Source organism: Festucalex cinctus, chromosome 5 (assembly GCF_051991245.1).
Source record: "Festucalex cinctus isolate MCC-2025b chromosome 5, RoL_Fcin_1.0, whole genome shotgun sequence".
NCBI lineage: Eukaryota > Metazoa > Chordata > Actinopteri > Syngnathiformes > Syngnathidae > Festucalex > Festucalex cinctus.
In genome coordinates, this window is record NC_135415.1 from 14,090,617 (window position 1) to 14,118,158 (window position 27,542).

At 35.2% G+C, this 27,542-nt stretch overlaps 4 protein-coding genes across 9 annotated transcripts in view; all 4 read right to left on the minus strand.

Annotated features, from left to right (window-relative positions):
- Nucleotides 1-2,239: 2,239 nt before the first annotated feature.
- On the minus strand, nt 2,240-6,521 carry LOC144019054 (cystatin-B-like). Of its 4 annotated transcripts, none has more exons than XM_077521862.1 (4): nt 6,266-6,521; nt 2,901-2,984; nt 2,690-2,791; nt 2,240-2,441 (listed from the first exon to the last, which is right to left on the minus strand). In XM_077521862.1, the coding sequence occupies exons 1-4, from the start codon at nt 6,335-6,337 to the stop codon at nt 2,313-2,315; spliced, it is 387 nt and encodes a 128-aa protein (XP_077377988.1). In that variant the 5' UTR covers nt 6,338-6,521; the 3' UTR covers nt 2,240-2,312. The 4 variants fall into 4 exon arrangements, with proteins under 4 accessions (XP_077377988.1, XP_077377991.1, XP_077377990.1 ...); XM_077521865.1 differs by lacking the exon at nt 6,266-6,521 and adding an exon at nt 3,201-3,315; XM_077521864.1 differs by lacking the exon at nt 6,266-6,521 and adding an exon at nt 3,098-3,121.
- A 679-nt stretch (nt 6,522-7,200) lies between these two features.
- LOC144019008 (uncharacterized) lies at nt 7,201-9,202 on the minus strand. Its single transcript, XM_077521794.1, has 2 exons — nt 9,042-9,202; nt 7,201-8,533 (listed from the first exon to the last, which is right to left on the minus strand). The coding sequence occupies exons 1-2, from the start codon at nt 9,127-9,129 to the stop codon at nt 7,446-7,448; spliced, it is 1,176 nt and encodes a 391-aa protein (XP_077377920.1). The 5' UTR covers nt 9,130-9,202; the 3' UTR covers nt 7,201-7,445.
- Nucleotides 9,203-9,841: 639 nt separating this feature from the next.
- il1b (interleukin 1, beta) lies at nt 9,842-15,833 on the minus strand. 2 transcript variants are annotated; one of them, XM_077521847.1, is made up of 4 exons: nt 15,296-15,833; nt 14,969-15,186; nt 12,672-12,833; nt 9,842-10,413 (listed from the first exon to the last, which is right to left on the minus strand). In XM_077521847.1, exons 2-4 carry the CDS (start codon nt 15,177-15,179, stop codon nt 10,058-10,060), a joined length of 729 nt encoding a protein of 242 aa, XP_077377973.1. In that variant the 5' UTR covers nt 15,180-15,186; nt 15,296-15,833; the 3' UTR covers nt 9,842-10,057. The 2 variants fall into 2 exon arrangements, with proteins under 2 accessions (XP_077377973.1, XP_077377974.1); XM_077521848.1 differs by lacking the exon at nt 15,296-15,833 and having other exon boundaries at nt 14,969-15,282.
- A 3,238-nt stretch (nt 15,834-19,071) lies between these two features.
- The window catches only part of LOC144018964 (metal transporter CNNM4-like), a 33,352-nt gene continuing 24,881 nt past the window's right edge, over nt 19,072-27,542 (minus strand). Inside the window, exons 8-10 of one of the 2 annotated variants that reach the window (XM_077521695.1) lie at nt 26,429-26,491; nt 22,956-23,149; nt 19,072-22,873 (exon numbers count right to left, since the gene is read on the minus strand). In XM_077521695.1, coding sequence (XP_077377821.1) covers nt 22,625-22,873; nt 22,956-23,149; nt 26,429-26,491 — 506 coding nt within the window. In that variant the 3' untranslated portion in view covers nt 19,072-22,624. The remainder of the gene's footprint in view (nt 22,874-22,955; nt 23,150-26,428; nt 26,492-27,542) is intronic. The other variant, XM_077521694.1, reaches the window with a different exon arrangement.

The following is a 27,542-nucleotide window of genomic DNA, read 5'->3' on the forward strand; positions in this document are numbered from 1 at the left end:
CGAGAGGAAAATAGTCCAGCAAGCTGGCGGAAATAAAAGCGTTTTTCTTCTAAAAAATATTTGTGTTCGAAAGAGTGATACATTTGCATCACAATACTATTTTTCTTTTTCTGAAAAAAGTCAGACGGCATTACCGCTGGGCACTACTTTTCTGTTCGTTCGTATCACCGTGCGGCGCCCCGCACGCAGCTGATAGACGCGCACTAATCAACAAGCTGTTTGTCTTTTCGAAGGCGGAAGGATCAGCTGTCTGCAGTGCGTCGATTAGCTGTCTACAGGGCGACGCGCAGTGATACGAACGAACAGAAAAGTAGTGCCTGGCGGTAATGGCGTCTTACTTTTTTCAGAAGAGTAACGTGATGCAAATGTATCACTAAAGATGATGAAAATGAAAGGTGCAAAAGCTTTGCTAAGTGCATATTCAGAGTTTAATGTATTTGCAGACCTCTAACCTGGTTAACTCATTCACTGCCATTGACGGAAAAAGACGTCAAATGATGCATTTTTTTCTGGTCTGGCAATGAATGTGTTAATAAATAACTTAAAAAAAAAAATCAAAGTGGCCCTTGCAGCTTTCTATTTTTCTGTATGTGGCCCTCAGAGGAAAAAGTTTGGACACCCCTGCTGTACATTATATCAACAATTTCTAATTGCTTCATTGATTTTTACCATGTTTAACTCATTCACTGACATTGATGGAAAAAGACGTCAAATGATGCATTTTTTTTCTGGTCTGGCAATGAATGTGTTAAAATAGGGATGGAAGGTTTTTTTTCTCTAATATTTTTTCTTTGTCCGCCATGTACCTCTAATAGTATGCTGTTATTAAGTTGCCTTGTTGTTGCATAATTAATATTGTTTTAACGTGCACTAACGTGCATTGTTGCGTGTGCACGTTGTTCAATAAAAAAAAAGAAAAAAAACTTTCGACAACTTGTAAGCAAAAGTCATAGAAAATGCACAGACAAAATTTAAAAAGATGTGAAAATCGTGGTTATAATTTGTGCATCTGAAAAACGTGAAAATCAAGAAAATGTTTGTGAATGTAAAAAAAAACACGGGAAAATCACGAATATGTTTGTGGATCAGAAAAACCTGAAAATCACGAAAATATTTGTGTGAATATTTTTGAGACAAATCTCTCCCCCTAGCGGGGGGGACAGCAGCAGAAAAAAAAAAAAAAACTTGTGACTCCTAGTGGCGACTTAGACTCCAAGTTGTCATTTCTACAGGTACAAATCCTGATTTTTACAGATACAAATTTACACTTCTTTCTACAGGTACAATTTTTTTTTTTAATACATACACAATTATTTTTTTTCATGCACAATTTTTTTTTAGTACACATAATGGGTAAAAACATTTTTTACAGGTATACTTTTTTTACGTACAAATTTTTTTTATGTACATTTGTTTTTATTTTACAGGTACAAATTTATACCTTTTTTTTCTGCAGGTACAATTTTTTTACGTACAAAATTTTTTTTTTACGTAAAAATGTTTTTTTTTTTCCACCCAATTTTTTTTTTAGTACACATAACCGGTAAAAATTTTTTTTAGAGGTACACTTTTTTTTTTTTTTACGTACAATTTTTTTTTCTATGTACAATTTTTTTATTTTACAGGTACAAATCATACCTTTTACAGATACAAATTTATACTTTTTTCTACAGGTACAATTTTTTTGTACGTACAAATTATATTTACACAATTTTTTTACGTAAAAATGTTTGTTTTTCACCCACATTTTCTTTTAGTACACAACGAATAAATTTTTTTTTTTTACAGGTACACTTTTTTTTTCTTTTTTTACGTACAAATGTTTTATTTTACAGGTACAAATCATGCCTTTTACAGATACAAATGTATACTTTTTTTCTAAAGGTACATTTATTTATTTTTAACAAGTTACTTTTGCACCATATTTAACTCCATTTGTTTATGTTACCCGTGGTTCACTGAACATAGGTCTTAACTCAGTTTTGGATTAGATTTGTGTCACTCATTGTTAAGAAAGAGTGACTCTGATTTGTGTACAATATAGAAAAAACCTCCGTCAACTTGGGTTGAACTTCTCCAGATGACAATAAGACAAGCATTACATCAAATTTCACCATGTATAAACTAATACACATTTGAAAATCAATGAGGTGACCACTCTGTGTGTGGTCATGGGTGCATGTCACCAAATCAAAATCACCAGAACATCAATCACGTCTTTCAATAAAATGAACTCGAGTACAAAGCACATTATTATTTAATATTTCATTGCAATGCACTCGTTGCTGTGTAGACAAACGTGGAGTCTTTTCTCAGAAATACTCAATGGCGTCGGCGTGTGTCTTGGATTCTTGGATGTCGGCAAACTTCACCACCGACCCAGCGTAGGGCAGACTTTTGTGGACGCGAATGTGGACGTGGTCGTCTTCTCCCACGTGCACCTGCAACAAAAGTAGAATAATTCCAACGTTTGGCAGTGATAAGTCAGAAATTGAACTAACGTGACGTCTATTACAGACCTTTACAAGATTACAATAAATGAAGCAAAGCAATAATTCAGGGCACACAAAAAGAAATAACCAGGTAGAAGACGTTTCTCTGTCGTGGTTAAGTACTATATTATTATTTTTGACAATAAAAATTATGACAAAACAAACCGGAATCACGTGACTGTTTATGTTGCGCTTACCTTGATGAAGTAGTTGGTCCCAGCCACAACCTGTGATTTGTAATTCTTGGCGGTGAAGACATTGTAAGTCTTCCCAGTTTTTTTCTCCGCATCAGGCTTCACCTTAAAGTTATTTGTCAGGTTTGGTTTAGTTAGTTTTTTTTTTTTTTAATGTCCAACCCAATGTTTACTTCCAAAGAAAACAACAAATGTGCAAACATTCGTAACTCACTTGGTCGCAGATTTTCTGAATCTCGTCGTCGGCATTTATCACATCTGCGAGTCCTCCGCACATCATCTTGGCGTTTATCGAGGACTGTAGAGAGACAATGAGCAAAAGAAATAACTATTGAATTAATAGGTCCTGACGATTGCGCCATACAATCACACGACCGGGTTTGTCATGTGACAATGACTCATGGGCCGTACCATTCGCATGTTGTTGAGGGGGTCGTTAGTTAAACCAAGACAGAAAAGCGTTTTTCAGCCTACAGATTCAACTTCTAACGTTTAACTTGTTCATTTAACCTACCACGATTTTTGGTTCCGTTTTATCTACATGTAAGATGTTTCTTTTTTAAAGTATTCGTTTAGCGGCTCCCTTTTGGTGAAAGAGTCCGAGGTTGGCTGCTTCTGTTGCGTTGATAGAAGGCGGGAAGTCGGAGGAAAAAGTGCACTGGAGCGCATTTTTGTACTGGGAGGTCGTGAGGTTGCGAAATCGTCACATGGTGGTGACTCATGGAAACACCGACCGTGAATAGCAAAACATTTTATATATATATATATATATATATATATATATATATATATATATATATATATATATATATATATATATATATATATATATATATATATATATATATATATATATAAGGGCGCGAGCAGAAAAATAATTTTTTGGGGGGTATTTTTATTGTAAATTGTAATATTAAATATTATTTAATACCACTGTGTAGGTATAAACTTAAAAGGGAAATATTCAGGACTGACATTAATTAATATAACCAGCACAGTGGTGAGTGAAATGACACAATCACATGCCCACAAATTTGCCAATAAGTTGTAATTTACAGGAGAATATTATATTGTCCTGTGTTTTCATCAGTATCAGCCACGTGTAATATTCTGGCCACTCATGCTCAGTAATTAGGTTGCTACTAACAAATTCTGTTATTTTTTTACAACACTTATCAGTGAGTGTTTTACGCCAGGATCCCTGTATGGGATAATGAGAGCCTAGCAACTTCATTGCTTGCATCAACCATTCAGAGTACTGTATATCATCTCAGTATCGTGAATGGTGACTTGCAGAAGTTAGGTTTACATTTCACAGTGTGCTTTGCTTTCATTTCATTGTTAATGGTTCTGACAACATGATGATGCAGACTTGCTTGGAGTAGCAGTTGGAAAAATATCTTAAGAAAGAGATTTATAAAGAAATTTATATTCACATTATTACTGAGGAAATCTGCATTTCGAGTTTCTTCCACACTTATTTTATATACTTATTGGTACAACCGTACCCCACACACTGATATTTTCGTTTGTCGTACAGGACAAAAAAATAAGCTTACCGCCGGCTTCACTTCTTGTTTGGCATGTTATTTATTTATTTATTTTTTACATCCGTGCTGTCAGCCTGCAAATCCACCTCAGAGTCTGACGATCTTTTTTTTTAAGCTTTGAGCCAGGACAGCACAGTAGCGATTTTCTTAACATTTTCTTAACTCAAGAATTCTGGTTGTACACACGCTTTGGGGTCTGCGAACATCGAGCTAGGGGAAAAACAAACAAACCAAAAAAAAAAAACATTGGCTTGAACCCGAGTCCTCACTACTGGGAGGCGGACGTGGATGTGTACCACAACCACATAATTATTATTTCAAATATTTTTACTTATAAATATATATTTTTCATCCCTCTTAGCCAGCAATGTATAGTGACCCTGACAAATAGAACAATAAATGCTGTTTCAGTAAGAAGATACAATAAACCTGTACATTCCATTTTGACAACTTTCTTTGTCCTTGACCTTGAGAAACATACGTGGTCTGTCAAAAGCTAGCTCAGCAACTAGCTAGTGTACTTCAGCTCAATGACTCAAGAAGAAGAGCAGCAAAGAGAATCTAAATCATCTTTACAGTCAAGAAAAAACATAGAAAACGACAATGTCAAATGTAAACAATTCAGTGAAAGCAACACCTTCTGCTGAGGAAGCCAGCAAATATTTCGAAAGTAAAATATTTACTTCCCCTTCTTGTGTGTCCGCATGTGTACAGTCAAACTGCTCAAACTGTTGAGCATAACTTTCACCACAGATTGAGCAGCCGTAGGGTTTTTCTCCAGTGTGTATTCTCATGTGAGTTACCAAGGGTGATTTAAGAGAGAAAGTTTTGTTACACAGCGAGCAACCATAAGGTTTCTCGCCTGTGTGCACTCTCATGTGTGAGCTCATGTAATCCACCGAGAGAACGTTTTACCACAAACTGAGCACCAAAAAGGTTTTTCCCAGGGTGCGTTCTCATGTCTTTCACCTCGTGCGACTTGTGAGCGAACTGTTTACCGCACAATGAGCACTGAAACGGTTTCTCTCCAGTGTGCTTTCTCATGTGCGACGCCACGTGTGAATTGTGAGAGAATCTTTTGCCACACAATGAGCAACTGAAAGTTTTTTCTCCTGTGTTGTGTTTTCATGTGTGAGATCAGATACGGCTTTTGAGAGAAGTTTTTACCGCATGTTGCGCAAGCGAATGGTTTTTCTCTCCCGTGTATTTTCGCGTGTGATCTGCGGGACACAGGCGACACAAACCACACCATCTAGTTGACCTCTAACCAAAACTGTGGCCGTGATTGGAATCATTCACTTTTTCCTCACGCCATCATCAATGCATAGGGAATTTTAAAAATAGTTGACAACATAGTTCATTGCATAGTTTTGGAACAGGAACCAGACACAATTCATTATGTCATTGTTGAATTTGATATTTTTATTTCAAAATCGAACAACCTCGAAGGCATTTCTTTTTAGTGGTAATGTTTGGAATGATAAAAGTGTTTCGGGATTTTATTCTTAGTAATTAAACTGTTAATATAAGCAAATAGAAACATAGTAGGGAGTCTAGTGTTAGCAAAAGCTTGCCATTTACCAACCCGTGGAATAGTGAGGATTCACTGCACATATGTAAATTATTATTTTACACGTTACTGTTATTATTACTTAAGAAAGCAATCCCAGTCACGTGACGGATGAGTAGTATTTCTATTGGCTAGTTACAAAATCAGGATAAAACATTAACACGGTTCCAAAGTTAACGACAACGAGAGACTGAGTGATTTTTTTTTAAATATACATGTGAATGGATAATTCTTATCAAATCCATATTTATCGGCAATGACGCAACAACGAAAACAACTGTGACTCACCCAATGACGGCCATTAAGTGAAAAATTCGCTTTGCCAATCAACACAACACGCGACTATTTGCTAAGAACACGACCACTTTTCATGTTTAGTACACAAACATTTGTTTGCACTATTATTATCGAGCGAAAATGTGATAAATGAGCAAGTACGTAGAAGACGCGTGAACGTACCTTGGAGAGTTTGAGATGAGAAAACTTTTGCCTGTTGCTGCTCGATATCCTCGCTTGTTCGACAAAGTTCATTTTGGGGCATACTGAAGTTTGGTGTTGGAGTGAGTTCGTTCCTTTAGCCTTACTTTTTTTTAATTTATTTTTTTATTATTCATTCAAATTACAAACAATTAAGGCACACTTTGTCACAAACTATACACTTCGCAGTTGAACAACAAACAAACAAACATCCTTTAGCCTTACTGACTGTGGTGCCAACAACTTCCGCCTTTTTCTTCTTCGGTGGTGGTTTGACAGCTACTTACGCATCCATGACGTACGGCCGCCGCCTTGTGGCGGTATTGAATTTATGGTTGTAACAGAATGAGCATAATAGTGTACGGCAGCATTCTGCGTAAATATTTAATGCGAAAATATTATTTTTCAAGAAAAAAAAGTCTAGGCAAAACTATTACTAGTATGTAATCTCTTACAAAAAAAAAATTACTTGAGAGAAAAAGGAATTTTTACTGATGAAGTCATATTACTACAAGAATGTGAGTGACTTCTGCACACTGAGTCAACAGTCTGTTAGTTTTATTTCTCTCTCTTTTTCACCCATTTGCTTAATTGTTTTGTTTTGTTTTTTGTCCAGAATGCATTGTCAGAATATATTGACACTTCACCTATTAGATTTGTACCATTCCTTCCATTGATCATTTGTGAGAAATGTGATGTTACTCGCCCACAAAAACAAACAAACAAACAAACAAAACAGGCCAACTATCTGTTGTTTGAAAACTGCAGTTGTTTGTTTATATTCAACTTTTTTTCTAATTTGACATTTGTTTCATTTTTATAACAATACCAGTTCTTCTTAAATAAATAAATAAATAAATAAATAAATAAATAAATAAATAAATAAATAAATAAATAAATATACACCAGGGGTGAAGAGTTAAAAAAAAAAGTTTATAGATATATCATATTTTATGGATTCAATGTACTGCTCGACTTCAAAGTGAAAAACAATGATTTTGAATGTAAAATTAACCATAATATTGAGTCACAGATAATGCCAGAGTCCAATCAGTACATCCTTAAAAAAAAAAAAACAGCTGATAATCTTGCTTTGGCTCAAAATGACAATATAGGTAAAACAAAAGAGGCCAAAATCCAAATTGAAGTAAGTAGTAAGTAGTTATACGTTGTGTGTTTGCATGTGTGCAGTCAAATTGGCCCTCAGTGTGTAGCGTTCGCCACACTCAGGGCAACTAAAAGGTTTCACTACAGTGTGCGACCTCATGTGCTTTTCCATCTGTTCTTTTTGGGAGAAGTTTTGATGACAAACGGAGCAACTCAACGGTTTCTCCCCCGTGTGTCGTCTCATGTGCGCCACCAGATTTGACTTGTGAGAGAACGTTTTAGCGCACAGTGAGCAACTGAAGGGTTTTTCTCCCGTGTGCATTTTCAGGTGCGATTTCACATGTTCCTTACGAGAGAATGTTTTGCTGCAAAATGGGCAAGGGTAGGGTTTTTCTCCCGTGTGCGTCCTCATGTGCGACACCAAATACTGCTTTTGCGAGAAGGTTTTACCACAAGTGGAGCAACTATAAGGCTTTTCTCCCGTGTGTATTCTCATGTGCGATTCCATATTCTCTTTTTGCGAGAATGTTTTGCCGCAAAAGGAGCAAGTGAAGGGTTTCTCCCCTGTGTGCGTTCGCATGTGGGATTCCAGATGTGGCTTTTGAGAGAAGGTTTTACCGCAAGTTGAGCAAGTAAAAGGTTTCTCTCCTGTGTGCGTTCTCATGTGTGTCATCATATGTTGCTTTTTGGCAAATTTTTTACCACAAGCTGAGCAGGTAAAAAGTTTTTTATGCGTTTGTGATGTCTCAAGAGTTGGCTCCTTTTCAAAGCTTTTTGACAGCTTGTCACGGCTTTCACGGTCGCTCCTCAAAGCTTCTTCCGCGTCCTCACTGTCTGACAGTGGAGCTAAGAGGTTGTGCGGCGGGGGTCCACCACCATGATGAAGATGTGAACACTCATCTTCGTCGTCGCTCTCCATAGAGATGCCAGTCGGTGGCATCTTGCTGATGTCAGACTCCTTCTCTTCCTCTTTAATGTCGAGTGGTTGAGGACCCTCGTCTTCCTCTTTAACACGTTCTGGCTCCTCCTTTTTAACGCGCTGGGACTCTGGATCCTCATCTTCCTCTTTAACGTGGCAAGGCTGTGGATTCTCCTCTTCTTCTTCTTTAATGTGGGGGGGCTCCAGAAGCTCCCGCTTGACGTCTGCAGGACATGAGCAAGTTTTGACTGAGACAAGCTAATTCCATTGTGAGTTTACCTTATGTGATGGTGTGATGAACTTTCAAGTCTCTGTGACAAACCAAAGCAGAAAGAGCGAGCAAGAAATGATAGATGAATAAATAGAAAAACAGAGAGCACAATGTAAGTAAATATAACAAAGTAAAAGTATTGCAGCATTTCACATTATTTTGACAAGTACAATTTAGCAGAATTGACCAATCACATTCAAACTCATATTTAACGTATTAGGCACATGCGATCGTTAAAATACATCTTATATTTTTTTGGATAATTTTCAATATATCTTGCAAATTACGATGACAACAGATAATATTAAATCTAATGTTTACGTCTACATTAGATATAATATGAACTATTTTCTTGGCTATATTATATTTAACGGAAGGGTCAAATGATGAGAAACATGTAGGCTACACGCGTTTTTCTGTGCGTTTTGTAAAATATGCCAGGAAACGACGCGTGAACGAACCTTGGAATATTTGAGAGGAGGAAGATGTTTCTCTTTGTCGCTCGTTCTCCTCACGTGACCGAAAGACATCATTTTTTGGCATTTTCATGTTTTGCTTTTCATGGAGATTTCACTAGCTTCGCCTCGCGGTTTAGCGACACCCACTTCCGCCTTTGTCTTCTTCTGTGGTCTTTTTTTTTCAGCAAATGACGCGTCTACACGGCCGCCATCTTGGGGCGGTATTGACGAGAGGAAAATAAATAAATAAATTCAATTTGATATCCAACTATAATAACCCGTGTAAAATGACATGTAGCAAATAAAATGTAGTTTTACTCTCGCGGTTACTGAAACCCACTTCCGCCTTTGTCTTCTTCTGTGGTCTTTTGACAGCAAACGACGCATCCACATGCCCGCCATTTTTGGGCGGTATTGACGAGAGGAAATAAATATATTCCATTTAATATCTTACTAAAATAACTTATGTAAAATACGTAGTAAATAAAAGGTAGTTTATAAATTATAAATTTATTTAAGGGGAATCCCCCCCCCAAAAAAAAATAAAAATAAAATAAAATAAATATTTTCGTAGACTTTCATTGGAATACTACTGTAAAAAAAAAAAAAAGTATATTATTTAATGAATACAATTTATAGTGAACAACAAATGGAAATTAATTGAAAAAGTTGATGCAGGTTTGTCTCCACTCTTCTCTGAGTTGTGTCAAATGTACAAGACATTTATTTTCTTTTGAACAGGGATTGTTCAACACGTTTTTGGAGTTGTATTTTAAGGAGAGGAAAAAAGATTAAACACAAGATCCTCACTGTCACACTTTATTACACCGCAAAAACAATTGTGATAACATAAATAAGAATTTTAAATAGATCGCTAAATAAATAAATAAATAAATAAATACATGTGATAAATACGTACATAGATACATAAATATGAGCAACTAGCCCCAAAATGATTTTTGAACGTCTGTTGATTGACGCTGTTGTTCCAGTTTTGTTTTGTTTGTTTTTTTTCAAATCTAGTTTTGCCTCTGCACGTGGAAGGTGACGTATCGGTTGGCGGAGCGCTGGCACATCTCCATGGGCATGTCGTTCTCCTCGGCCGTGCTGATGAACCAGCTGGGGAAGCGCGCCGACGCCAGCGTGCTGAGGCTGACGCCCGAGTCGCTCTTGTAGAAGAGGAAGCGCGTCAGGTTGCCGTCCGAGGCCACGCCCGCCAGGGTCTGCCTGTCCAGCACCTCCTCCAGGTGCAAGGTGGGCTTGTCGGCCTCCTGGTGGCACGACAGGTACAGGTTGGTGCCCTTGATGCCCAGGGCCACCGGTTGGGCTTCCGCGGCGGGGGACGGGTGCACGTAGGTGGACATATTGAAGTGCACTGCAACGCATTACAGAACATATTAGTGATGCTGATTGTTTGTTTCTTTGCAGGGGGATAAAGAATATACACCAGTGAGTATTGTTATATTGTCTCTCCACGTGTGTTGCTGCACTCTCTGTGTCCAAATATCTGGCGCCTTTTATGTTGTTTGTTAACATTAAGCTAACAGAATTTGGCAAGACAAAGTTATGTGGTTTGCTTACATACACTATTTGTAATCCTTTTTTTTATACTATAAAATTACTAGCATCAAAAAAAAAAAATCAATAAGTAATTTTAAAAAATGAATAAAATAAAAATTAAAAAATTACAAATTAAAAAAAGGAATAATTAATAGGCTACATGAAAAATAAAATTACCTTTATAATTAGATTTTTTAAAATGTTAAAATAAAAAAAAGTCAAAGAAAAAGACCAATTGCTTAGTTAGATATTATATTTAAAGGGATACTTGACTAATTGAGCCATTTTCAACAATATGAAGATAATATTTTGCCTGTAATTAATGTGATAACTTCGTTACGTTTCATGAACAATTAATACCATTAAAAAACAATTTTGCCACACTTGCTGTTAGAGGTGTGCAAAATTTCCGATTCTTAGATTATTCACGATTCGGCCGTGCAACAATCGAGAACGATTCACAAATGTCCAAATTCCGATTATATAAATATGCCAAGGGAAGCGAAACGAGCGAAAAGTACGCGGAACTGAAACGCAGTAGCGCGCGCGGTCTTCGGGACGCTTTTTGGGACGGACCGAGAGTACACATCCACAACTCACGCCTCGAGATTCAAAACAACAACAAGCATGGCTGAGCTGACCAACCCACCTCTTCATGACATCAGACCTGCTCCGAAAAGGCAAACAACTTCAGGCGGAAGTATCAGCTAGCTGGCTGCAGTGCGTCGGTTAGCGTTCTACAGGGCGCCGCGCAGTGATACGAACGAACGAACAGAAAAGTAGTGGCTGGCGGTAATGGCGTCTGACTTTATTCAGAAAAGAGTATTGTGGTGCAAATGTATCACGCTTTTGAAAACAAATAGTTTTTAGAAGAAAAACGCTTTATTTCCGAGACCCCAGCCAGCTTGCTGGACTATTTTCCTCTCGTCCAACGCCGAAGTCAGCGCTGATCGCACACACGGGAGGTGAGGATCAAATTGAGATTCATGTTAAAAAAAGCCGAACGATCCCATTAATGTTTACACGTTCATGTTTACACAAGTTAAAAAGCAGAAAAGCACTTGAGGGTTGTTGTTTTTTTGTACCTCTGAGAAACTTGAATGTTTACATGTTCATCTTTACACAACTTAAAAAGCAGGAAAGCACTTTTTTTTAAGGCATTTGTATTGAAGTAGTAGTTCACATTGTCTTTCATTTATACCTCAGTGCACTTTTGAGTGGATAAAAATAATATATTTTTGCTCAATTCTATGTTTTATTCTGTTGAAGACTGAATATACTTAAAAGCTGTTGTTACAGAATGAGGACTTGAGTATTTTATTTACTGTTTTGAACTGTTAACTTGATACTGAAATAGTAGTTTATTTAGGCCTGAGAGGACTTTTGTACTATTTTTGTAACTAATGTACGAAACATTAAAAGCGCCAAAATACATTTTTTTTTTTCTGCTGCCTGGGGGGAAATCAATAATCGTTTTATAATCGAATCGTCGCCTCTGAATCGTAATCGCAATCGAATCATGAGGTGCCCCAAGATTCCCACCTCTACTTGCTGTCGACTGAAGATGACATCACCTGTGCTAACGACCAATCATGGCTCAGTTTTGCTGACCAAACCCAGGAAACAGGTGCACCGTGATTGGTCGTTACTTATTTCCTCAGCACAGGTGATGTCATCTTCAGTCGACAGCAAGTTGCAAAATAAATTTTTAAAGGTATCAATTGTACATGAAAAATAATAAAAGTTACCAAATTCATTCTGGACAAAATATACATTTTGTTTTACTGCTGAAAATGGCTCAATGAATCAAGTATGCCTTTAAATTTAAAATTTATTTATTAATTATTATTAATTAATTACCGGTAATCCAGTTCTTTAAAGCCTGTAACATATATTAAACTCTATAACGGGGAAAAACTTAAAAGGCTCATTATGTAAATATGTAACTACATCACGTGCTACAGTTTGATCACACATTAGGTATTCATTTGCATTTTAGTTGTTTTTATTTTGCTTTGTTTTACTCTACTGTCTACCTGGATAAATAACGTTAAAATTGTGCATCATAATCACCTTTGCGATGACCGTTTCCTCCTTGCAGCGTGACGGCGTGCAGCTCCATGCTGTCGCTGAGCAGCACCAGACTTTTCTTCTGGCTGTCGCTCACGCTGACCTCGTACTGGCCCGTCCGGGTGAACTGATTCCTCGGGGCTCGACCCTCCGGCAGGTTGATCACTGAAACCAAAACACGCGTAACTGTCAGCCTGGGAAACACGTTTGTCTTGCAAACAAGTTTGACTTAATTGTAGTTTTTTTTTCTTCTTGTCTTGTTAGGTTTAATTTGTTTTTAGAACAAGTATATGTGTTAGCTTTAGTATTTTTTTTGTTAATATGTTGCACATCCATTGGAATATACATTAAAAAAAATGACTTTCCTTCTTCATTTTCACTGTCATTATAGCAAGTTTTAGTTTGTTTCATTACAAAAGCTGCAGTTAATTGGATGCAGTTAATTTTCACGTTTAAAAAAAAAAAAAAATCACTTTTATTGCATGCCATTAACAAAAACATTTTTTTTCTTTTATTTATTTTGTTAAGTTTTGTTAACTATAGGCTAATAACTCATATAATGTATTAAAAATAATAATAAATAAAAAGTAGGCTATTAAAATTTTTAATGGTAATTAATCGCATGACTTCAATAGTTAACTCACAATTAATCGCAAATTTTGTTCTAAATTTTCTGTTTTAAATGTACAATAAACAAAATATTTTTTTCGAAATTTTCCTATTCTTGTTAACGTAAAGGTGGAAAAACATGTTAAACTAATACAAATATGGCTGCATCTTTTAGTCATTGACACAGTAATAATAATAATTCATAAAATTTAGTTAAAATTAAAAAGGTGTACTACACTGTAAAAAAAAAAAAAACAACGAAAAAAAACAAGTGTGATATTGATTTGTGTTGAGGTCATTTTTCTGCCACTAGGTGGCATAATTGCATTTGTAATTTTTCTTTTCATATTATCTAATCTTTAACATGAAGTAATTTGTGAAATTCTGCACATTTTTAAAATGGTAAAATACAGCTTGACCTCAGTCTCCACAAATATATATGCATTATTATTACATTTATTGCTGCTAAATTTTGACGTGGATGTGTCTGCTGCATTGCGACTGGAATTCCCCCAGTACAGACTTTCCAAGTAAGTGGCGGTCATTAATCACGTTAAAAAAATAAAATAAATAAAATAGTGCCATTAAAATTAACTCCAAATTAATGCACTGATTTTGACACCCCTAATAAAAATACAATTTATGAAAAGTAAAACATTAAAAAAAAGTTATTTTTTTATAGCAATTTTTAAAGCATTTTTTTTAAGCAACATTTTTTTTGGTTTTTCACACATACTTTAAGCAATATGATCTGGGGAAGTAGAGTCAAAAACATTTCTTGACAATTGAGCCTAAATATGAAATTGTGATTAATATTGCACTTGTGGAACATGAATTAAGCAGAAAAATCCACTGGTGTCCATCTATCTCAGTGGGGCAGCCATTTTGCCTTGTACTGAGTCGACAGCAAGGCAAAATGGCCGCCCCCTGAGTTGGATAAAAACAGGTTTTTTTTTTGGTTTTTTTTACCTTATTATATACTGCACAACCGATATTTATGTTTATGTACACCACTTTGTATACAGCAATGCCTTTTCTTAAAGCGCTTTATAAATAAAGTTGAGTTGAGTTGAGCTGAGTTGAGTTAAGACTTGTGGGGGCACAACTCATTATTGTTATTGTGATTTTTATTCTCCACACTTCTTTTGCCATGTAACAACTCCCACATAATACTTCCAATTTACATTGTTCAAATTTCAACTGGCTTTAAAAATTCATGCCTCCCGGGGTATATATCGTCTGATTCCACATTACTTACAGTATTAGCACAATATCACTTTTAATATCAACTTTTCCCCATTCATTTTCAATGGGACAGATGTTGAACTTTTTCTAAGTATCATTTTCCACACCCACTTCCATACATATAACTTATCATCATTACCAGGTGTCTGATACTGCTCGGTAGCACAGTTGGTAAAGCGCATTGTCCAACCAGGAGGTTAGAATTTCATAATTGATCTCTCAATTAACTTCATATGCATTCCACATGCATTCAAATCTTAGCATTCAGCATTCCCACGGAATTTCTCCAGAAATTGCACTTAGTCTAGTTACAAAGAAAAGTTTTGACTTGATTTCCCTTTTAACAAACTACTGCCACGTCAATGCTAATTAGCCCACCTATGGTATTTTGCATCGTGTGTTAGCATCAAGCTAGCAGAACTTTGGCACTCAATGTGAGACGTTACCTTCGATGAGGTCGTCCATCATGATGTTGAGGAAGCGTTCCCCGCTGAATTTGCTCCTGAGGGCCGTCTCGGTGCGGCTGCCCTTTAACCTCTCCATGGCGACCACCAGGTTGACCACCTGCCTCATGGTCAGCGGGTGCCGGGAGACTTCCAGGCCCAATCCGGTCGGCAACTGGGGGCTCAGCGGGCATCTCGTCGTCTCGGTGGCCATCTTTTTTCTTGGAGATGTCACATGTTATTAGATACACGTTAGAATAGTACAGTACAATACAGTATACTTCGTTTTCCGCTTTCCACTGTGCAAATAAATAAAAGTGCTGTACCTACCTTGTTTTGGTTTGTAGTAGTAGTAGTCGTTTCTAGTTAGAAGTGCTCAGCTGTGTTGTCGCTGTGATTGCGCTTGCGTGTCGAGACCTGAGTGCTTTTATGCACCTTTAAGCACAAGTTCAGGAATTTCCCCATGCAGGAAGTGGGACGGTCCATGATAATAATTATGATGATGATGATGTCACACCGCTGTGACGCAAAACTGTAATGTCAAGGTAAATGTGTGGGATGGTGAAACCTGAGAGGATGTAAACTGAGGGCAGAGGTTACGAAATCTCATTTTTAATCTTCAATCAGAGAGTGAATGTCAGGAAGGGAAAATGACAGTAAGATAAATATTAAAACAAAAACAAAATACCGTTCAAAATATTGAAGTTAATTAAATTTACAATTTGGTGTGCATCTATCAAAAAGACGTTTTGGTTTGTATGTCGCTACGTGGGCTCCGATACGATTTAAGAACGGTACATTTTAAAATGTAACTGGTTAAGTCAAAGACAAAATCAATTTTCATTTCACCCCTAAGATACAGTATGTACAATGGACAGCATAATATACAATATAATATATTTATTTATTTATTTATTTATTTTTATTATTTATTTTTTTTTATTTAACCGAAAATTTGACTTATCACAAGTTTTGTTTGTTTGTTTGTTTTACAGGTTTGTTTCATTTGAACAAAATTATAACTTTATCATTATATGACTGATTTTGTTCCATGAAGAAATAAGACTCTCATAATATTTGCACTTTTTTCATCAGAAGAGTACAAAATTATTGTATTAGTAGATTTTTATTTATTTTTTGTTCCGGAAAAGTTGGAGTTTCTAATTGATTTAATATATTATTTAACACTCATAACTTTATGACTCATGCCATTAAAAAACCCCACAAACTTTTTGCTGACTTTTTCCCTTGAAAAACATGACTTTAAAAATATCTATAGCATATATAATTTATTTGTTGTTTTTTTAACTATATTTTTCTTATTTAACTGAAAATTTGACTTAAACGTCATAATTTATTTATTTTTTATTTTTTTACAAGTTTGTTTCCCTTGAACAAAATTATGACTATATCATTTATAAGACTGACTTTGTTCCTTGAAGAAATAAGTACAAAATTATTATTGTATAGTAAATTTTTTTCCTTCCCGGAAAAGTTTCTAATTGATTTAAAAATACTATTTAACCCTCATAAGTTTATGACTTCTGCCTTTAAAAAAAACACACAAAAAAAAACACAATTTTTTTCTCACCTTTTCACTTGAAAAATGTGACTTAAATTTTTTTTTTTTTAAATTAGACCACCTTTGTTCCTGTTAGTGATTAAAATAATGAGGAGTTTTCAGACGGTTTTCTCACACTTCCTCATCGTGAGAGTTGAGGTTGTTTTGATGCAAGTAAAATTCCGATTGTTTTGTGTTGCTCAAGCGCGGCCGTGTTTATGATTTCGCCATAAGATGCAGTGACGCTGCACATTCTTTCCCTCCAGACATATTTCACCTTTTTTTCTGCTCATACCTTGGATGTGACCTCCGGGATTGGTTATGCAAGAACCCTCGTGGTTTTACGATACCTTACACAAGAGGCAACGGAGTACGAGGGTCATACTGAAAAAAGAAATACTTAAAAAAAAATAAAATAAAAAAATAAAATAAAAAATCTAACAAAATGTGAATTAAGTTTATATCTTTGACAACAAAATCATATTTTTAAATTTTTAAAAACCAGTATAATAACTTAATAAAAATAATAGACCTACAGTCAGCTCGTATATTTGACTAAAAGTTATAATCTTAAGCAAAGAAATAATAATAATAATAATAATAATAACAATAATAATAATGATTTAACTCGAAAGTTAACTCTAGTTAAAGCTTCAACTTTGACAGCACTAATATTTTGTGATTAAAAAGCACCAGGAGTAAATTTCATATTTTCCATGCATCCATTTTCTTAACCGCTTATTCCTCACAAGGGTCGCGTGGGTTGCTGGAGCCTATTCCAGTTGGCTTCGGGCAGTAGGCGGGGCACACCCTAAACTGGTTGCCAGCCAATGACAGCAAATGTATAAATTAAATTAAATATATATATATATATATATATATATATATATATATATATATATATATATATATATGAAAATTATTATTATCATTACATTCAAGCTTTCAAATGATTAAATTTTTTAATCAGATGAATCACATCTTAGAATATTGATTAATTGCGATTAATTGCTTAATTAAAATGGCTTTTTAAATCAACAAGAGCAAATATATTTAATGTTATGAGGACGTCTTCAACATTTTTTGATACACTGCTTACTAGGGGTGTTAAAATAAAACCGATTCAGCAATATATCGTGATATTACAGCGCACAATTCTCGTATCGATTCAATATTATACGAATCGATATTTAAACATCAATTTTTTTATGGAAATATTCAACGCAATGTCTTACTTGGGGCATTTTAATCATGGAAGAAAGTTATATTAATGAAACATTAAGCCTTAATATTGTATTTCAATGCTGTTCAAACATGAAACAGATTGCAACCTTTTAAATACAGTGGCTCACAGTTATAAGCCTAAAGTGTCAGATAAATAAATACATGTTCGTTCATACAAACCTTACAGTGTACATGTACACGTTTACTTAGTATTTTCTAAATTTGAGTAAAAAAAATTTTTTTTAATCGGTATCGAATCAAATCGTGACCTATAAATCGTGATAAGGATCTAATTGTCAGGTACTTGGCAATTCACACCCCTACTGCTTACGGTCATCCCCCTCTTTTTCTCAGTTAATCAGTTAATTACTTGCATAATTTAAAAGGAAGAAAAAAAAAGGAAGAAAAAAAATCGATCCCAATAGTTTGACATGAACAAATATTCAGATTGTTATACGCAAACATTTATTAAATGCTTTACTTTAATGCATGTAGTTATGTTTATTGTTCAAACACAACCTGTGCTAGCTTTATTGTAGCCAGCTGCTGTCAGCTAAATGGATCATCTGCGGTCAAAATTAATAGTATGATTAATCTGCATTAATATGAGATTAATGTGATACTTTTATTATGAATCATTAATTAGTTAACACTTTAACTTTGACAGCACTACTTAAAATATTTTTTTTAAATACAACTATCCACGTTAACCGTTAGCATGTGCATGTCATTTTGCCTTTTTTTTGTTAGCGTTAAGCTAAATGGAAAGGAAAACTTAGAACAATTTGAGATTTTTTTTTTTTTATAAAAAAGTATTTTTGCATGAATAATAAGTGAAGGAATAAGCTAACTTCCTTTCAGCCATGAAAGTTGACAAGAGCAACTTTGGCGTTCTGCGTCAGTCAGACGTGTTGCAGCAAGAGCACGTCCACGCGGGGGCGGCGCCAGGACGAGGAAGTGAAAGGACTATTTGCTTTTTTTTTTTTTTTTTCTCTCCCCTTTTTCGATTCAGTGCAAATCCTTGGCCGTTACAAGAGTTGGGAATTTTTTTTTTTTGGTCAAACCGGTCTTGCTGTAAATAATACAATGGTGATGATGAAAGAGGTTTATAGTTTGTTCAAACCCACGCACACGCCGTGGGATTAAAAAGATCCGTTCAGGAAGACGACATCACCAATTGTGCCTCACAACTTGCCCTATTTTAGTGGTGATTCAATACAAACAATGATTAAATACACAGAATAAAATATGCTAACCATATGCTAACGAAAAAACAACCCCAAAACGATTTGCTGCAAGCTGCACAATAAACAAAAGGTCATTTCACGTAGAGAAATAGATCTCAGGTTTATTAAGAACAACATTCATCATGAAAACTCATTAGAACGGAAATTATAAAACACTATTTACAACCTTTTTTTGTCATTTGGGATTTGTCTTTAAGTCAGCGGCGGGAACCGATTTTTTGTTTTTCTTTTTCAGTTCATTCCCTCCATCGCTCGCTCCCAGGTCAGTGTGGGAAAACGACGCGCGCACACACACAACAGCGATCATGAACAGTGTTTTGAGGTACAAAAATAAACAAAGTGAAGTGATTGACAGGCACGCTGAATTAAACTTAAAGCCCAGTTTGATTGAATAATCGATTGCATGCATGCGTCCCCAACAAAATTAAAAAAAATCAGAGTTCCCGAGAGGCTGAAGGCAACAAAATGACCAGTATCGCTGAAAGCAGTTTCATTTTTCAACAGTCCTTATTGTGACATAAAAAATATATATATTTTTTTTGTTGGCATCTTTTTTGGTGGCTGGGGAAATACTGCTTTCCTTATTAAAGTGCATCCATGAATAAACACAAAAAAAAGCTATAATTTTATATTCCCAAAACAAATAAGGAACAAAAATGAAAAAAAAAAAGTAAGATAAAATTGTGATGCAACCAAAACAAAACGTAGTTTTGTGTGTGTGTATGTTTTGTTTTTTTAAACTATACATAAAGAGTCTCGTGTTTGGAATTGTATGGCGGGCCGTCTGCAAATGCTCCCCCGAAGCCCAAAAACGGTCTTAAGTGACATTTGAGGAGGTAATATTTAAGGTCATACATTAATTGGGATGTTTGTAGCAATGGTAACATTTTTCCACAAGAATCCCACGTGGGGATGTTGGGGGGCAGTTGGGGCAACTCGCCAAAATCTTTGGCATATACTCTAAACAAAAAGAACCACTGAAGACAATGAACACAAGCAGTCCGCAACAGGCAGGCGGTACAATTATTATTATTATTTTGGAAGGCTTCCCCCCCAAAATACGTATTTGCACACTTTTGTGCAGATCCTCACCAAAACTGAACAGACTTTGTGAGAATAAAGTCGTAATATTGCAAACGTTTTATGAAAACTGAATTTCTCATTTTTAGAGAATTAAATTTGTAATTTCAGGAGAATAAAATTGGTAATTTGATAAGTACAATTTGCAATTTTATATATATAAAATTTTTTATCTTTACATAAATAAAATTGGTAATTTTACATGAATTAATATTTTTTTTAAATTCACAATTGCAATTTAAGAAAATAAAAAATATAAAAATAATAAAATATAATTTTTATAGTTTGTAATATAACACCAAAAGTTTTAATTCTATATATATATATATATATATATATTTATTTTTTTTAAATAAAAGTTATGTCAGAATATTACCAGAATTAATTTCTAAAATTAAAGCAACAAAATGATGGGGAAAAAAAGAAAAAGGAATCAAAACAAAATATAACTACCCTTGGCATGGTTGAAGTTTTCTTCCTTGTCGTTATTGTAATATCACGACTTTATTCCACAAATTTCCAGCCATTTTCCTTCTATTTTGGAACCAATAGAATTCCCTCTATGTTTCCCTCCCCAAGCTTCCGGAATTGAAAGTACCATTAGTCACATGCTGTCGCGTTTAAAAACAACAACAAAAAACTTTCACAGTAAACTCTCACAATGCCCTGCGAGCATACAAAACCATGTTATGGTCACCTGTGAAAAAAAAAATATATATATATATAAAGTACAGCAGCAGGCCTTCTTCTGCCATCAGTGTCTCAACGAGGAAAGCTATTATTCAGATTAGTATCATTTTTACAAATTACAGTTGAAAACTAACGAAAAAACAACCACAAATGCTGCATAAAAAAACAAGTGTGTGTGTGTGTGTGTTCCTTTAAGAGGCTCACGTGGTAATTTACAGTCAAATAAACAACGTGGGAGTGTGTCATGCTAAAAACGGTGCTACACGTTTTCCCCACAGATGATTAAACCCAACACAAAAGCGCAAAAAACAAACAAAAACAACAACAACAACAACAACAATCATCAAGGCAAAACAAACAAAATACATCCCACTTTTCCCCGTTACACGTCAAAACAAAATATACACAGAACTGTTTCAAAAGTACATCAGACGATTAAGGCCACACTGGGAAATTTGGAGTTAAAAAAAAAAAAAAAAAAAAAAAAAAACCAGGACGAGTTATGTTGAGCCAACACATCCTTAAAAAAAATAAAATAAAAAAAATAAATTAAGGGATATAATGTGACAAAAAAAATCATTTTATGAGAATACAGTATGATTTTTTATTTTTTATTTTTTTTTAAACAAAGACTATAGTTTATAAAGAATTTTAACATTGTGACAGAAAAGGTTGAAATGTTATCCGAACAATGTAATTTTACAAGAATAGTGTCTGAACATTGTGATCAATTATTTGATGACAAACTATTTTTTTCAAGGAAAAAGACAGAAGGGAAAAAAAGTTTTAATTCATTAAAAATTGACAGAATTTTACACAATGAGAAAATGTAATTTTACAATAACCGAGTTGTAATATATTGGGAATTAAGCTCTAATATAAAGTTGAAATATTGCAAGAATAAAGCGATATTTTGGTGACAAAAAAAGTCAGAATTTTACGAGAAGAAAATTGTATAAAAAAAATAAAATTTGTATGTATTTTTTTTTTCTCAACTATATCCTCAAAGCATTACAAATGTTTCAAATGAGTTTTTTTCTCTTGTAAAAGTTGTATTACGAGTAATATGCAAATTATTTTTGGTATTTATTATTATTTTTTGCACAGTATTCCTACTTAATTTTCTTCCACATTAAAAAAATGAATAAAAAAAAAAAAAAAAAATGCAACTTTATTCTCTTTACAGTCAAATTTTCTATGTGTCCCACAATAACTTTTTGCACGTTCCGTAAAATATATATTTTTTATATGGATATCTGTAAAATTGTGTGACTTTATTTCCAGTAAAATAACAACCGTAAGACTTTTTAAGCGTAATACTCCCATTTTATACTCGCAATACAAATTTTCCTTATCACTTTTTTTGGCCGTGATACTGATATCTGCACATTTATTTCCTGTCTAATAGAAAAGTAGCACTTTGTCGCCATTTTGTGGCATCTACAAGCATTTACCGTCAATTACGTGTGGATTTTCCTTTTTAATGGCAACTAAGCTCCGTTTTCCAAGTTTTTTTCTTTTTTTTTTTTTTTTTTGCCAGTGTGGCCCCAATCCTTCTCGGTACAAAATAAATTAAGTTCTCTTAAAGCAAAATTTCCCTATTTTTTGGTTCCTGTGACACACACGCACCAAACCACTGAAACGCTACATTCATAAATCGCACTGATTGTCGCCATGGTGACACGCAGTCATGCGTCCACCACTCAAACATTGACTCTCTCTATGGAATAAATGTGTTTTTTTGTTTTTTTTGGGGGGGCGGTGGCGGTGTGAGTCTCCCTGAGTCTCTTCGGCGGCGGCAGCGGCGGCGTGCAAGCGTGCAGGGAAAAAAAAAAAAAAAAAAAGACGGAGGCGGCGTTAGATACTGTTGTCCAGCTGCCCACGGTGGTTGGCGTCGTGCGGCGAGTTCTGCTGGTTGAGGAGCAGCAGGGTGGTCTCGTCGGGCCCGTTCTCTGTGGGGCCCGCCGAGTCCAGCTCGGCCAGGGTGACGTCGGAGGCGTCGATTCCGCCGGGACCGGTGGGCGACTGGCGGACGCTCTCGGGCGACTGCGGCGTGCTGTCCAGACGCGACGCCATCAGGCCGTTCTGGTACTGCGAGCGTGTGATCTGGACCCGGGTGAGAAGAGTTTGCGAGGTTTCGTTATCGTTTGGACTTTATTTTGAAATTCTGTGAGGTTTGAATGACCACCTTGACGAACTGCAGGTCAGTGAGGGCCCGCACGTAGAAATCGGGCGTGTAGATGGTGTTGAAGTTAAGCTGGCTGCTGAGCTGACTGTTGAGCTGGGTGTTGCTGCCGCTCACCGACAGCGAGTCGGCGCGCTCGGTGCCGCTCAGCGACGACGTGCGGTTCAGGCCGCTGAGGTGCGACGGTGAGCGGAACTCTGCCAATGCACAGGTCAGGAACGCGTTAAACACAGATACTGCACGCACGAAATGAGGACAGAGGTGCCCTGATGACAAATGAATTCAGCTTGTGAGACAAGTCTGATGGTTGAACCATCAAGTTTCAAGCAAGTCACAAGTTATTGTGGCCAGAAAATGTATTTATTTATTTAATTCAATCTCAGTGTAATAACCTTATTTATTGATTGAATTTTTATTTTATTTATTATTATTAATTCTATCTCTGGTGTAATAACATTATTTATTGATTGAATTATTTTTTATTTTATTATCTGGTCTTATTGCTGCTGGAAATGTAAATTTCCCAGAGGGAGCCATCCCAAAGGGATCAATAAAGTCAAGTCTAAGTCTAAGTTTGTCTAAAAAGAGAGAAAAAAAAAATAATACCGGTAAGTAAAAAATAGGGGTGTCAAAATTAGTGCATTCATTTGACTTCACTCGCAGCCATTTTCACAGAATTTTCACCCTTCGCTCCCCGGCTGTTTTACTGGATTTTGACTGACTTTGCGAGGCCCAAATATTGTGTTCTATTGCTATAAAAACATGGAACCTACCAAAAGAAAGATGACCCTCTTCTTTGATTAGGGGAAAAAAAAATGTTTTTCTATCTGTTTACGTTTTGCGGCAATTAGCATTAGAATATAGCTTAGAATTGTGGGGAACTAGCTTGTTTTCAACATGGCCCTGGTTGATCTCTTATACTCTGCTGCGACCTGTTGACCGTTTTTGTAACTACTACAATTGCTTCACCCATTCTCTGTAGTTGAGAGGCTGCATTAAAGCCCTCTGTATGCTGTAGCATAAAAAAAAACACAGAACTATGTCTTTGGGTCACTTAAAACATTTAAAATCGAACATATTTCTACGTTACTTGGAAAGCCTGTACTGGGGGAATTCCAGTCACAACACAGGCATACACGTCAACGTCAAAATTTAGCAGCAATAAATGTAATAATAATGCATATATTTGTGGACATTGGGTTCAAGTTGCATTTTACACTTTTAAAAATGTGCAGAATTTCACAAGTTACTTCATGTTAAAGATTAGATCGCTCTTAATATGATCTGTCACCATCTTAAAATGCAATTATACCATCTAGTGGCAGAAAATGACCAACACAAATCAATATCACACTTGGTTTTTACAGTACGTTTGTTTTTTTTTTTTTTCATTTTAACTCAATTTTATGAATTATTATGACATTCTGTATCAATAACTAAAAGATGCAGCCATATTTCTATCAGTTTAACTTTTTTCCACTTTTATGTTGACAAGGGTATGAAAACTAATTTATTGTATATTTAGAACAGATATAAAATTTGCGATTAATCGCGAGTTAACTATTTAAGTCATGCAATTAATTACGATTAAAAATGTTAATCGCCTGACACCCCTAGGTAAGAAGTCAATGCTTATGCATCACATATAATTGATGTCCGTTATAAAATGTACTGAATTTATATTAAAGAGAGAAAAAAAAATCCCCTTTCCCCCTGAGGTTACCTGCCAGTGCAAACCAAACCATGCAAGTCTTGGTACTACTAGTAGTAAAATTAAATCAACAGAAAGAAAATGAACAACAATTAATAATAAATAAATAAACTAGAATATTAAAAATATTTTAAAAAGTTGTGATTTTAAGCCAGAGCTTCTACGGGCACTCCGGTCTCCTCCCACATTCGAAAGGAACGCATAGCAGGTTAATTGGGTGCTCCAAATTGTCCCCAGGTGTGCTTGTGAGTGTGGATGGTTGTTCGTCTCTGTGTGCCCTGCGATTGGCTGGCAACCAGTCCAGGGTGTCCCCCGCCTACTGCCAAGAGCCAGCTGAGATAGGCGCCAGCACCCCCCACGACCCTTGTGAGGAATAAGCGGTCAAGAAAATGGATGGATGGATTTCAAGCAAAGGTTTTAAGTTAATGTTCAAGTCCTGGTTAGGGTTTCAAAGTGGGATTTAAAGAAAAGGTTCAGGTTTGAAGTTTAGGGATGTAAATTAAGCTTTGAAGAAAAGATTATGCTTTCAAGCCAAGGTTTCAAATTCAGGCTACGGTTTGAAACAACATTTCAAGTAAGGTTTACACGCCTGGCTTAAGGTTAAATTGGGGATTGAAGCCAAGGCCAGGGTTTCAAACAACAGTTTAGGCGTCAAGCCACTGTTCTGGATTTCAAATTAGGATTTTGGAGTCTGAGTTAGGGGCGTAGAATACAGGTTTGAAGCCAAGATTATGGTTTCAAACAACACTTCATCATGTAAGACCTTCGAGTTGGGGTTTAAACTTAATCTTGAGTTAAGATTTCAAGTCAAGCAAGTCAGAAATTCTAAAACAAGCCCTGCCTAAGGTCAGGTGATGACTCGAGACCCCCCCCTCTTCTGACACACGGACAAGAAAGTGCACAAAGCGTGTGACGCATGACACAAAAGTCAAGAAGTGCAAGACACAAAAAGGCCATTTGTGATTCAAACGATGCCAAACTGGGCTCATGCGACTCAACACCGGTTTACTGACGCACACGTCGACACACGTTCCATTGGAAACTTTTTTTATTTTTTTTATTTAATGTTAACAAAAGGGTTAAGATTTCAACTGACTTGCAATTATTTTTAGTGTTATTTATTAGGCTTTTTAACGATTTTCTATTGATTATACATCCATTTTTTTTCCCCACTTAATGGTGATTCAATTTGTTTTTATATCAATTTATAAAAGTCAGATGGATGAAACTATCATCTAAAAATATATTTATATTTCCTCATATAAACTAAACTTATTATTATTTTTTTAATCACACATGAATACACAAATATAACAAAAAAAAAATAAAAAAAAATAAATGAAAAATTGTCAGAGACACACAGAAAACTAAAAACTAAATAATTAATTTAACAATGTACTTTTGACGATTAGTCAACCACATGACACAGTTTGAGCAACACAGTTCACACTGCGGTTATGTTGTCTAAAAGTCTTGTTCACAATTCAAACATTTTATAGCTCCATGCATTATTTTCGATGCGAACATGAAGCCAAAAGGAAAACTTTCCAGCAGACGTTTAAATTACACAATTAGTCACAAACAATCATCCGTTTATTCGCCTTTTAATTATTTTATAACAATGGCCTGGAGGCCTCCAAAAAAATTCCTTTCCTTATTTTCCACCTCACCTCAAACAAGCACGCACAGTCACACACATTTTCATGACTAACCACCCACTGGATCACATGAAAAGTGTGTCATGCACAAACGGGCTCACACAAGCTATTACCAGTCAGCGTGAGTCGTCCAGCAGGAGGCCTCAGTGAGTCATAGGACACCGTTTTACCTACACACGGCAACTTCAACGTTAGCATGTTGGAGTTTGGCTCTTTATGAGCAGTGAAGCTATGCTATGGAAAGCTAAGTTAACATAAGATAAACTAAACAAAGGCTGGACTGTTAGCATTTGTGAGTTAGTGGTGTTAGCACTTAGCTCTTTATGACTTAATATGTTGACCTTCTTACATCCAGCAGGGAACTTAAAGGAAAAGGAAAAAACGCTGTCAAAGGATTTAGTCTGAATTATTTTAAATTCATTCAATAAAAAAAAAAATAAAAAAAAAAAATGTATTTTGTATTACTTTTTAGGACTGGGGCGGCCCATGAATAGCAAAACCCATGAAAAACCTGAGGTCCATTATAAGAAACTTTTTTTTTATACTCTCAAAATTCTTGAATAAGCTTGTTTCAACATCCTCCCCCAAAATAATAATAAAATAAAGTATTTTAAAAATAATGTTGAAAAAAAAATCTGCAAATAGGTCAATCATAATTACATTTGTTTTAATCTTGTACTGCTTCAATTGAAAATCACAATAAAATGATAAAATATATAAATATAATTACCGTAAATATTTGTTATTCAAATAACTAAATTACACATTTAATATTACATATTTTGGATGATTATATCAACACAATTTGAAATTTAAAAAAAGTCATCTTACCCTGCTTAATATTTCAATTAAATATTAATAAGTATTACAATGAATATATAAACAAATAAAAAAAGGTTTGAATTTAAATGTTAACACAAAATCTCATAAAAAAAAAAATCAAAATTATACATTTTGCATCACATATCCCCCCAAAATTCTTGACATTTACATAAAGTAATATTTGAATAAAAATGACTATAATGTATCATTTAAATTTCCTTTTTTGTTTTCAAAATTATTTGCACTATTTGTAACATTTAAGCACGAATTATGATAACCTACATCAGGATTTTTTTTTTAATTTTTATTATTATTATTTTTTTTTATTCTTTCATATAGGAGAAAGCAATTTTGAACAGCTGTCCACTGTAGTGATCACTGTCCCGGAAAGGGATAATC

Bases quoted from the DNA above. Each gene is read 5' to 3' on its own strand.
- LOC144019054 (XM_077521862.1), bottom strand. From the start codon at position 6,337: ATGAACTTTGTCGAACAAGCGAGGATATCGAGCAGCAACAGGCAAAAG. The intron at 2,985-6,265 runs GTACGTTCACGC...GTCTCTCTACAG, and splicing joins CTCATCTCAAACTCTCCAAG to TCCTCGATAAACGCCAAGAT. The intron at 2,442-2,689 runs GTAAGCGCAACA...CTTTTGTTGCAG, and splicing joins GGACCAACTACTTCATCAAG to GTGCACGTGGGAGAAGACGA.
- LOC144019008 (XM_077521794.1), bottom strand. From the start codon at position 9,129: ATGAAAATGCCAAAAAATGATGTCTTTCGGTCACGTGAGGAGAACGAG. The intron at 8,534-9,041 runs GTTCGTTCACGC...CATGTCCTGCAG, and splicing joins CTCCTCTCAAATATTCCAAG to ACGTCAAGCGGGAGCTTCTG.
- il1b (XM_077521847.1), bottom strand. From the start codon at position 15,179: ATGGCCACCGAGACGACGAGATGCCCGCTGAGCCCCCAGTTGCCGACC. The intron at 12,834-14,968 runs GTAACGTCTCAC...TTTTGGTTTCAG, and splicing joins GATGGACGACCTCATCGAAG to TGATCAACCTGCCGGAGGGT. The intron at 10,414-12,671 runs GTGATTATGATG...AATGCGTTGCAG, and splicing joins AGGAAACGGTCATCGCAAAG to TGCACTTCAATATGTCCACC.